The 12,241-nt window shown below is 37.2% G+C and overlaps 1 protein-coding gene across 1 annotated transcript; it reads right to left on the reverse strand.

The window, feature by feature from the left end:
* Positions 1-614: 614 nt before the first annotated feature.
* Positions 615-10,562, reverse strand: LOC118827069 (chemokine-like receptor 1). The gene is made up of 4 exons (XM_036598280.1): positions 10,185-10,562; positions 2,379-2,413; positions 1,593-1,645; positions 615-1,471 (listed from the first exon to the last, which is right to left on the reverse strand). The coding sequence occupies exons 1-4, from the start codon at positions 10,560-10,562 to the stop codon at positions 615-617; spliced, it is 1,323 nt and encodes a 440-aa protein (XP_036454173.1).
* Between the last annotated feature and the right edge of the window lie 1,679 nt (positions 10,563-12,241).

Consider the following 12,241-nt stretch of genomic DNA (forward strand, 5'->3'; position numbering starts at 1 on the left):
CTAACTCAAAACAGATAGTAAGAGATGGAGAACCCTTCTGTGCATTACAGCATGGGATTGCAATCCTAGCGCTAGCAACCAAACACTATTTACATTTTTGTGCTTTGTCTCAATAAACACACGTGATTCAACTAATGAACTAATTATCAAGCACATCATTGTGTAGAGTAGGAAAAACATCAAAATCTCAATGTGTGTCCAATATCACCCCTAGTGGTTACCCTGTAAAAATTGAGATCTTCTTAAAATTAAAATTTTTAGGCATCTTACTTCAAGTGTTTTTTTATATAGTTAACTTAGGGGTAATGATGAACTCTGGTGCCTTAAAAATGAATAAACTGAAAAATGTAAAAATGTAAAATATTTTTATTGAATGTTCAAAAGTGATGAAATTTATAGTAAATGCAACTTTTACTATAGGTGGAGAATATTAACACAAATTTAGCCACATAGAGGAGGCCATATGCTACTTAGCCAGTCCTCTTACATACAAGTGCATAACTTGAAATATGATGTTGAAGATTTTTTTGCAAGATTCTTTTTTTTTTCTTTTTTTTTGTGGAAAATACTGCTGCAATGGCAAACTAAATGAAAGGAATTTCCTACTTAAAAAATTAAGCGTGGTGCACAAACTGGAAAAGAGTGATTGCTCTTGGTAAACTGCTTGAGGTATCTGTTACTTGGACGGTGTTCTGATCATATTCCTCCTTCACTGCATTCTCAATTTTTGACCAAAGTGCATAACATTGCTCCTTAATGTCTTTTCCCATGAATGCATAGAGAAACGGGTTCAGACAGCTGTTGGCATGGGCAAGAAGGAGACTAAATACATATGCAGTGTGAACAGGACGAACACGTGGCATGAATAATCTTATCAGAGAAAGAGTTTGATAAGGCAGCCAGCAGATCAAGAAAGTAACAATCAGCACCGTCATGATCTTAACAGGCTTTTTGGACTTTACTGTCTGGTTGGACTTCAGCTTTCGAATGATGAATATATAACAAATGATAATGATCATGAACGGGACCATAAATAAAAAAATGAATCGACAGGCTTTGTTAGCAATGTAGTGTTCTGTATTATTGTAATTGTTCCTACACATTGAAGTCTGGTTGTATTGATCATAACGAATTTCTCGAAAAACAGCTGATGGTGCACTTAATGCTGCTGCAATGATCCAAGCTAGCATGACTATCACAGAGGCCTTTCTTTTTGTGCGCTTGTTCTGAGCCCACACAGGAAACATAACAAGCACACAGCGGTCCACACTGATGATGACGAGGAGGAAGATGCTGCTGTACATGTTGAGCCACCTCATGAAGGAACTGGACTTGCACATGAAGCGCCCGAAGAACCACTTATTTTTGACCCTATAGACAACCCAGAAGGGCAGAGTGCAGCAGAACATGAAGTCAGACACTGCCAGGCTCAGGTACCAGGTGGAGACGACTGACTTCTTCACCTTAAACCCTGCAATCCAGATCACCAAACCATTTCCAGCAACACCCAGGACACAGATGATCACATTTGCTACTGCATAAAAAATACACGCTGCATCCCTGCAAGATGAGGAACTTGTTGTCTGACTCACGGCGTCGTTCTTTGTTTCTGCCATTGGGGTTGAATTCATGATGACTCTTGATTCTGTACAGCAAAGACAAATAGAAAAATGTGCTTCTCTTGCCTACTGATAAGAAAGTAGTATTTAATTGGTTTGTTGGAAGTTAACACATCCTGTACAAGGCACACATTTTATAACAAATGTTTACTTATTTGAAGAGTTTAACTTAGATTGGGAAAAATGTGCTCTATATTATGCACAGTTCACATTATTTCTGGTATGATAAATTCAGCTAAATAAACATAAAGTGTGCATTAAAATGTGTAGAATTGTATTATTTTCACTTAGGAAATAAACAAAACCTCATTTGATTAGAGGCACACAAACTTTTCATGTGACTGTATACACTTTGAATTTATATAATATGAAATATATAGTAGTCCTGAACTATGCATCAAAATTTGGCATCTGTACAGCTGAACGCTCACATCTGAATCACATTACCCAAGTCAAATTCAAATCTGATGAGATAAATAGACAAGCTGATGATGTCCAGTGTTGTCCAGTTTATCTCCTTTATACACAGAAACAATATAAAAATCTTGATTGTATTCTGTATATTTTGAATGTGTTTAGTACACAAGGTTGATTTTGTATGCTAAAGACCACTGCTCTCATTGGCCATCAGGCATCATATAGGCAAGTAAAGTCTATTTATACAGCACATTTTATACACAAAAGTGATTTACATGAATAAAAGCTAAATAAAACTAGGATAAAGAACATCTGGGTTGTATTTGAATGAAAATGACTTACCTGTTTAATTGCTCCTTCAGTTCAGAGCTGCAGAGCTGATAATGAGGGACAAACTATCAGGGAAATTGCGGAACTTTCAGTGCCTTCCCTGTCATGATGTCTGTTCTAAGAATTTAACAAGCTGAAAACCACACAGCTCTCTCTGTGAGCAATGACCCTCAGCAATCCATGATAGAATACAATTCTACATCAAATTCTATACACAAGAATTGTACTTCATTTTCTATGTAGACCCTTTTCTTTGATTAATGTCAGGCTTAATTGCCCAACATCAGTGTGCAATCTCATTACTGCTTGTGTGGCTGAAAAGAAGTGAATTCCTTCAGCCATGTTACAAAAATATTGCGTAATGCATTGTAACTGTGTCATTAACATGGTAAAAAAACATTAGTGTCAAAATCTTCACTGAATTTATTCACTGTAAAAAACTTTTCTTTATTACACTGAAGATTTACATGTCATTGTTACTCTTCAAATTTCTTGAGATCTTTTTAAAACTCTCAATTTTGTTCAGTTTTACCAACTGCCTCATTTGGCAAGCTATTTCACCTTTTCAGCACTACACCACACTGACATACCGAAAAACAGAAAGGGCTTCAACGTTAGTTGTGATAACATGCTATGTTATTTTACACCAGAAAATGTCATGACACAATGTAATATCATCAAAAATATGTAACTTGACATAGTTATTATGCCAACGTGGCATCAACGTTGACCAAAGCAGTCTTTATGACAGCTGATGCCTTTTGGAATAAGCATTTATAAATGTTTATGTTTCTCTCAGTTGTCATTAAGGGCTTATGTAGGTGACATACAGCTTTCCAAACAGTGCCCTAGAGTAAAGTGTTACCGGAAATGCTTAGACAGCTGCTGACACTACTTATGACAGTAAAACCACTTGTGATGGTCTGGCAGACTTGTGGCTATGCTTCAAGTTGGGGTGCAAGAGGAGGTGTTCATTGAATGCCAGTGCTACAGATGAATATCTTTTGTGCAATAGAATTACTTTACTACAAATAGATTACAGAAGTACAGCTTATGTAAATACACATGTATCGATTTCAGTATTTTATCTGTGTAATTACACAAGTGTGTATTGATAGTTGTGGTAGGATATTTTCTGTCATGTAATTGCTTGTGTGATAGAGTGAACAGGTTTTCTTCTAACAAGACCTTTCTAACTCTAACACTGCATCTGCACAGGATACAGCAATTTTCCTAATATTTAGCCAGCTGTAGTAGAATTCCTGAGATCTATCAAATATTTAGCTTTAATCAATTCTGCAATGTGATGGTATTCATACAGGAACACACCTTTAAAAGTAAATGTATGCAATTCATTAAAATCTATGTGTTGTATAACTTAAAAGCAGTGTCTGGATTACCAGTCTGTAATTTCACTGTACCTACAAAACACATGAACTGTCCACTTACAACCTGTAACTTGTGGAATATTTTTTGTTACTACACTGAATTTGATTGAATTTGGTAATTCCTGTGCAGATGCACTGTAAGTAATTTTATGTTATAGGTAATTACAGACCTGTTACAATCAAAAAAGTCCTGTTGGAAGAAGAACAGTTATTAAAATCACTTTCTCTATTAAACATGTGTAATTACCCAAGAGGAAAATATGCTGTTTTAGTTATGAATCATACATTTGTGTAATTGCTGTTAAATATGTATTTGCACCCTCTGCACTAAAATAATCTGTCTGTAACAGGGGATACATTACTAGTAGTTACATTGTTTTTGCATGCATTGTTAATGTGTAATTACACAGTTATTAGAGACAGTATAAACTGTGACCAGGTATTTTGCAAAAAATTTTAGCAGCATGCAGATCAAAATTATAATTTCAGTGACTTGCAGAAAGGAATAAAAATTGACATTGTAATGTGTAATGAATGTGTGTCTCCACTGCACATTTATAAGGAATAAATGTATGGCAGTTTTTCTGCTAATAATATTGTGTTATATTGACATATTAAGCATCAGATATTATGAGACTTTTGCATATTTGAGATTTACATCTCAAATGAACTGTGTTTTGAATTGTTTTTGTAAATATATACATGTTCTAAATTTGAAGCCTGCAAAAAGCCTCTGAAAAAAGATAAAGGCACCTGAAGACATAAGCTGATCTATTTTTGAAAGCAGAATTTTTTGCCATTCTTCTGTTATAGTCTTCAGCTGTACAACCGTATTGTAGATTTTTATGTCATATTTTCTGGTTAATAAGACATAAGTTTTAAATTAAAGAGTTCTGTGAGGAGATCCATTTTGTCCTTTCAACAAACATTAAACCACTTTGGGAGCCACAACATTTTATGTTCATTTTACCATCTTGGCTGTAAATATGTCTCAGTAGTACTAGTGTAGGCTAAAAATATAATATAAATGAAAATGCAGACACACTTTGCTATACTTTAAGTTTTAGCTCGGCTATATCCAATTTCCTCGCATCTCCAGTGAAAAATGTTTTTGCAAAAGTAGAATAATTCCTTTTAAAATGTCTCTCAATGTTTATCTTTTTACAAGGCTTAAGTCAGCTTTTCATTCACCATCTTTTTGTTAGAATTTTCCTGTTCCACCTTAAATGGTGCCTAAGGCACCAGAACTGCTGCCCTATTTAAGGTGGAGCAGAAAAATTTGAACAAGAAGCTGACTTCACCTTCACAACTTTTAGTGTTTGACAGTTTGTCGCTGCAGATTAAACGTATCAGGAAACCAGCTGGGAGCTTATAAATGCAAATAAGTCTTTTTGTCACCAAATTATCAATGTTCATCTTAAATCTCTCTCTTTGCCTTTTCGTTAGCTATTAGGCCAGATTGTTATTGTTGCTACGGTGACTAGCAATCTGTGTGCCAACCTTCAGGGTTAAAGGGTGAATTAGCAGTTATACATTAACTCCAGCGTTTAAGACCATTTATTGTTTAACTGTGTTGAACAATCAGCAGAGCTTTATTTAACTGCAAAGGAGGATTATTTTATTTTTACCTAAAAATCTAATTCTGCTTTGGAGCTGCAACAGGGCAGTAAAAGGGCTGCATACAGCTCCAGAGCCACGTGTTGCTGAGCCCTGGCCTAGCCTACAGTTTCAAAATGGGGTCGCCAAGTTAGACATATTGAAATTATTGTGGTGACAAAAGGACAAAATAAAACAGTGGTCAACAATGTTCTTCTTTGCATATATTAAAATGAAATGAATTACTTAAAAGTAAACAAAAATTTCATTTTCTGTTTTTGCATCATGAGGTAATTTTGTAAACATTTGAATCAATTAAATTAAATGCATTGCTTTTATCAGTGCATTAACACTAAGACAATATTTAATGTTAATATTAACAGTTAGGCTACCCACACTACATGTAGCTCATTATCCTACTGATAAAGCAGCCAGACAGCAAAGTATAAAGTAACAGCTTACAAATATTAAGTATACAATTGTCCAAAATATCTTGGTCTGCTGAAGCATTAAGATTTCCCTTCACTGGAACTAAGGGGCCAAACCCTGAAAAACAAGCCCATAGCATTATCCCTCCTCCACAAAACTTTACAGTTGTTACAATGCAGTCGGACAGGAAATGTTCTCCCGACATTCGCCAAACCCACACTCATCCATCAGACTGCCAGATAGAGAAGCGTGATTCATCATTAAACAGAATACATTTCCACTGCTCCAGAGTCCAGTGGAGGCGTCCTTAACTCCCCCCAATGCTTGTGATCTAATGCTCTAGATCTTATGCTTGTGTGTAGCTGCACAACCATGGAAATGCGTTTCGTGAGGCTACTTTTGCTGATGTTGCTTCCAGAGGCCATTTCGAACTCTTTAGTGAGTGATACAAAAGAAGAAGGCACTGTGCACTTCAGCACTTCGTGGCCTCACTCTGTGAGTTTGCATGGTCTAAAGCTTTGTGACTGAACTGTTGTTACTCCTAGCTGCTTCCATTTCACAGTAACAGCATTTACAGTTGACAGCAGGACAGAAATTTCTCAAACTGACTTTTGGCAGAGGTGGCATTCTGTAACAGTGCCATGTTTAAAGTCACTGAGCTCATCAGTGCGACCCATTCTACTGCCAATGTTTGTCTATCGAGACTGCAAGGCTGTGTTCTTAATTTTATCAAACTGTTAGCAATGAGTGTGGCTGAAACACCTGAAGTCAATAATTAGGAGCAGTGTCCCAATACTTTTGTCCATATAGTGTATGAAAGCTCACTGCTAGTTTTTAATGTTAGACATTATCATTTTTTTATTCAGAAAAAGCAGTCTTTTACACAGAAGGCTAGCAGGCTAAACTTTTTGTAACCAAGAAAAAGTACTCTACTTGTAAACAAAACTCTCCTCCACTGTGCATGTGCTGTTTTTATCTGATATTTTTTCCTAACTGCATCAGTGCTGACACAAAGGATAATGGGACATTTAAGGTAACAAACGATGCATCTCCACTAGGCATACTGGGGACCTTCCAGGCCAAAGTGCTGCAGAGGTTAGTGTTTACCCTCATCTGGCATTCTGGATCCAGTTCATGAAGGCCTTGCTAATTAGCTGATGGATTAAATCAGGTGTGATTCTGATTTGGCACATGAGGAGTGGAGCCGGGAATCTTCACTGCCTTTAAAACCGGCTGAATGGATGAAGCTCTGGAGGCAGCATTGTATGTGTACTTTAACATTTAGATGTACTCAAGTCATTTCCAGCACCTTAAGTGAGGAAGAGCAACAACCCACTGAATAGCAGCCATTGATTACTTTGAAGTAATACCAGCCTCTAAGCTGTTAATAAATTTTTGGTATACCTGTGCTAGCAAACCTTTTAAAACCTCCAAACAGGTGCTTAGGAGAACAATTAGATTTCATATAAATCAAAATTTTAAATTGAATCAAACTTTACGAATAAGGAATTAAAAGAAAGTACATGCAATTTATAAAATTGTACAAAAGAATAATTCAAAGAAAGTATAAAGTAAAATATAACAAGGAATTAAGGCAAAGATATAATTAAGAGCCATTAAATTAGCTTATAGAAGATAAAGTTCCATAAGAACATGGTAAAACACAAAAGGGAATAAAGAGAAAGGCAAAGTGCAGAAAAAATAAAGTGAAAAGAGTTTACAGGCACATCATCATCATCAATCATAGGCATATAAAAAGAGAAATGTTTGTGACCTGAACCTGAAAATTGTTACATTAGTGCACATCTGAGATCTTGCAGTTCCAGTTGTAGCAGCATAACAGCTAAATGCTGCTTTACCATGTTTTGTTTGAACTCTGGCCTCTATTACCTGACCTGTATCCATAGATCTAAGATACCTACTTGGTTTATACTATTTAAGTATATAAGAGATATATTCTAGGTCTAAACCATTCAGTGATTTATAGACTAATAGCAGCACTTTAAAAGCTATTCTGCAACTAACTGGGAGCCAGTTTAAAGATTTTAGAACTGGCGTAATGTGCTCTGTTCTTTTAGTCCTGGGACAAATTCTAGCAGCAGCGTTCTGAACAAGCTGTAGTTTTCTTTTTTTTCTTTTTTTTTTTTGGGAAGTCCATTTAAGAGATCGTTAAAGTAGTCCATCCTACTGGAAATAAAGCTGGATGAGCTTCCCTAGGTCTTACCAGGACACCAAACCCTTGATTTTAGCTATATTTCTAAGATGATAGAAGGCTATTTTCGTGATTGCTTTGACAGGCTAGTAAATGGGACTTCTAAGTCTATTAGAACACCAAGATTTCAGACTTGGTCTCTGGTTTTTAGAGCCCGAGAAATGAGTTGTTTGTTAATACTGAATCTCTTATCTTTGTTACCAAAGATAAGATAACTATTATGTCCTTATCAAACTGAGGAAATTCTGGCTCATTCAGTTATTTACTCCAAACGTTGACACAGTGAGTCACATTGAGACTGTAATTATCTAATGAGAAAACCAGACATAACTGTGTGTCTTTAGGAAAAATAACAAACACCAAGTCAACAAATCTTTGCTCATTTGTTACAAATAGTATCTAATATGAAAGATTGTCCTGACATTTCTTCTAGATGAGGCTCCATTTAGATTAACAGTAACATCCAACTGTGATTCAACAGTCTTAGCTATGTTAGCAGTGGCTGAATTGAAAGGCGGATTTTTATAAAACTTCCCACCAGCTATCGAAGTAACATCATGACTCCATCCATGATATTTTGATTTGCTACAGGATACAGACCAACATGATAAAATGAACTGATGTTGTTATGTTAGCGTCTCAGACATACACACTGAGGATGGGCACATGTAGGTTGGCTTCAGAGAAACACTGAAAGAGGACTTTATTCTATTAAAGACTTAAATGTTTCACACTACCCAATAAAGCGACTGCTGGGTTAGTGAGACAGTAAGCTTATTTCATTAATATATGTTTCAATTTCATGTATCTGTATAAACTTTGGCCGACTGTAATTTTCCCACATAGAAATGATGTCTGCACATATGTCATTTCTGTTTTACGTTTGATCACTTTTTCCCCATTACGATACAACCTCAGTTTGCATCCTTTCATCGGCCTGGAGTGCAAAAAGGTTCTTGGTTTGGGGAATTACATCCTGGTATATGCTTCATCTTTCCTTTCCTTGTTTATTTTCTCATTCTATTATTATCTCAGTGCTCAGCAGACTCATTTCCACTCATGTCATTCTATCTAAATAACAATATAGCTTTCCATTTAGGATTGTGTAACGTATTCAAGATCCGCCTTTGACCTCTTCCAAACGTGGTTGGAAGCCTAGAGGAGTGCTCACATGTTGTGCTGTGCTCAGTCTTGAGTTCATGCTGCTATGCACGTGTGTATCTTGGCCAAGGTGGTCATTTTCAGGTATCTCTTACTTTCTGGAGTTAGTGACTTGGGACCTCTGTCCTTTTCGAGTTAAAACTCCCAGCTTCTACCGCTCCTGTCCTGACTCCTGTCCGCTGAAGTTTGTAGAAGCCCTCTTTTGTTTGATGATGCTGTCCTGGCATTTCTTTTGTTTGGCCTTTGTCTTCTCCCCTCTTGTTTATCAACCCCTCTGTGAGCTTCCCTCCAGGATTGCTGCAGGAGTTCAGTGGTAATGTACTCACCTTCTCTACTTGGTGTTGCTGGTTTGATCCTTAGAGAGTCTTTGTTTTTGTACTTGAGTCCTACCATCTCATGGCAGACTAGTAGTTCACCCCTTAGCACTTCTGTATACTGTTCACAAGATCGCTGGTTTGATCAGCACAGGGGGTGAGTCACTTGTCACATCATGTATTTAAGTGAAAACCAAATATGATCCAGTCCCCTAATCACATGTTAATGCAGGGTGTAAAAAGGCCCAGTCACTCAGAACTCAGGCACAGAGGGACAGTATTGCAGCAGGGGATCTCTGAGCGTTGCATTTCTTTTCCAAACAGCAGTTCTGGACAATTCAAATGTGTTCAGTTACGCTACCTGCATTTTAGCTATTTCACCTCATTTTGCTATTGTGCTACACTGGAAAAGTGGCAGAAAATACAAGGGTAAAGTTGACTTCTTCAGATTTTCCTTTCCACCTTAAATGATGCAGTGGTTACGTTCTGGTCTGTTACCGCTGCACCACTGAGGGTGGAATGCAAAATTTGTACAAGAAGGCAGGTTTCAAGATTTAATACATATTGTAGTCTGGTAGTAGTGATCATAACGAATGTCTCGAAAAACAGCCGATGGTGCACTTAATGTTGCTGCAATGATCCAAGCTAGCATGTCTATCACTAAGGCATTTCTTTTGGTGTGCTTGTTCTGAGCCCACACAGGAAATATGACAAGTACACAGCAGTCCACACTGATGATGACGAGGAGGAAGATGCTGCTGTACATGTTGAGCCACATCATGAAGCAACTGAACTTGCACATGAAGCGCCTGAAGAACCACTCTTTTTCAACCCCATAGACAACCCTGAAGGGCAGAGTGCAGGAGAATATGAAGTCAGACACTGCCAGGCTCGGGTACCAGGTGGTGACGACTGACTTCTTCACCTTAAATCCTGCAATCCAGATCACCAAATCATTTCCAGCAGCACTCAGGACACATATGATCACATTTGCTACTGCATAAGAAATACACATCACATCCCTGCAAGATGAGGAACTTGTGGTGTAGTTCTTGTAGTCAGCATATTCTGTCTGTGTCACTGGGGTTGAATTCATGATGCCTCTTGATTCTGTGCAGCAAACACAAATAGAAAAGTGTGCTTCTCTTGCCTACTGATAAGAAAGGAGCATTTAATTGGTTTGTTGGAAGTTAACACATCCTCTACAAGGCATACATCTTTTGGCAAATGTTTATTTATTTGAAGAGTTTAACTTGGATTGGAAAAAATGTGCCCTACGTTATGCACAGCTCACATTTTTTCCAGTATGATAAATTTAGTGAAATAAACAGAAACTGTGCTTTAAAATGTGCAGAAGTGTATTATTTTCCCCTTAGGAAATAAACAAAACCTCATTTGACTAGGGGCGCACAAACTAGGGGTGCATATGACTGTATAAACTTGTAAGGTATATAACGTGAAATTTACAGGATTGCTACACTATGCACTGAAATTTGGCATCTGTACTGCTGAACTCTCACATCTGAATCAAATAACCCAAGTCAAATTCAATTGTGCAGAGATAAATAGACAAGCTGATGTTGTCCAGTGTTGTCCAGTCTTTCCCTTTTACAGACAGGAACAACATAAAAATCTTGATTATATTCTGTATATTCTGAAAGGTATGCTAAAGAGCACTACTCTCATTGGCCCCTGGGCATCATATAAGCAAGGTGAGGAAAAGTCTACTTTTACTGCACATTTTAAACACAAAGGCAATTTACATCAGTAAAAGCAAAATAAAACTGGCATAAAGAACATCAGGTTTGTATTTGAATGGAAACGACTTACCTGTCAGTGGCTGCAGAGCTGATGATGACAAACTTTATGTCTCAGGGAAATTGTGTAACATTCAGTTCTTCTCTGTGGTAACTGTAGTTCTAAGAATTTAACAAGTTGGAAACCACACAGAGTTCTGTGAGAAATTAACTTTAACTTGACCTCGGGCCCCATAATCCTGCCCTAGCTTAATCTTATGAAGAAAAGGTCATTTTCTGGGTGTTGTTTTTGTTTAAAAAAGACCACAACTCTCATTAGCTGTCTAAATCAGGGGAAGGATAAATGGTGTGGGTACTGGGCCTCATTTCTACAAGTTTATTTATTTAGCACAATTCATAAACAATTCAAAATGCTTAAAAAACAACAGATTAAACTAAAATAAAACAAGAGATCAAAATCTAGAAGGGCAGAATTTCATGTACAAGCTTTAAGTTGGCTTGATAAAGCCAGCTAATAATGTGGAAAAGTTAAAGCAGTTGTAGACTGTATTGGGTTTATATGGTATTGAATGGTTAAATGTAGAGGGTTGTTTATGCTGTGTTAGTGCTGTGTTGCGCTGTGACCAGTCGTTTTTCGGTTATTTTCAGTGATTTGGTTGATAGGGTGGTTGAGATGGTGTTCCAAGTGGTTGCTAAGGTGTTCCTTGGCAGTTGCTATGGTACTCCAGCTGGTTGCTCGAGTGTTGTCATGCAGTTGTATCCAAGGTGGTTGCTATAGTATTTCAAGTGGTTGCTAGAGTGTTGTTAAGTGGTTACAGTAGTGTTTGCAATGATTGCTAGGTAATTGGTAGTGGTCAATGGAACACGTTGATTGCCTTCTTGAACTCCTTGGCTTTTCAATGATCCAGCATACATCTATAATAATACCTCTTGATCCTCTCCCTTTCCTGAGTACTGCTTGCACATCTGGCACAGCTCTGTGTCGATTGATCTTAAGCATAATTTTACCGAAAGGCTT

Source organism: Colossoma macropomum, unplaced genomic scaffold (genome assembly GCF_904425465.1).
Source record: "Colossoma macropomum unplaced genomic scaffold, Colossoma_macropomum, whole genome shotgun sequence".
NCBI classification, from domain to species: Eukaryota; Metazoa; Chordata; class Actinopteri; order Characiformes; family Serrasalmidae; genus Colossoma; species Colossoma macropomum.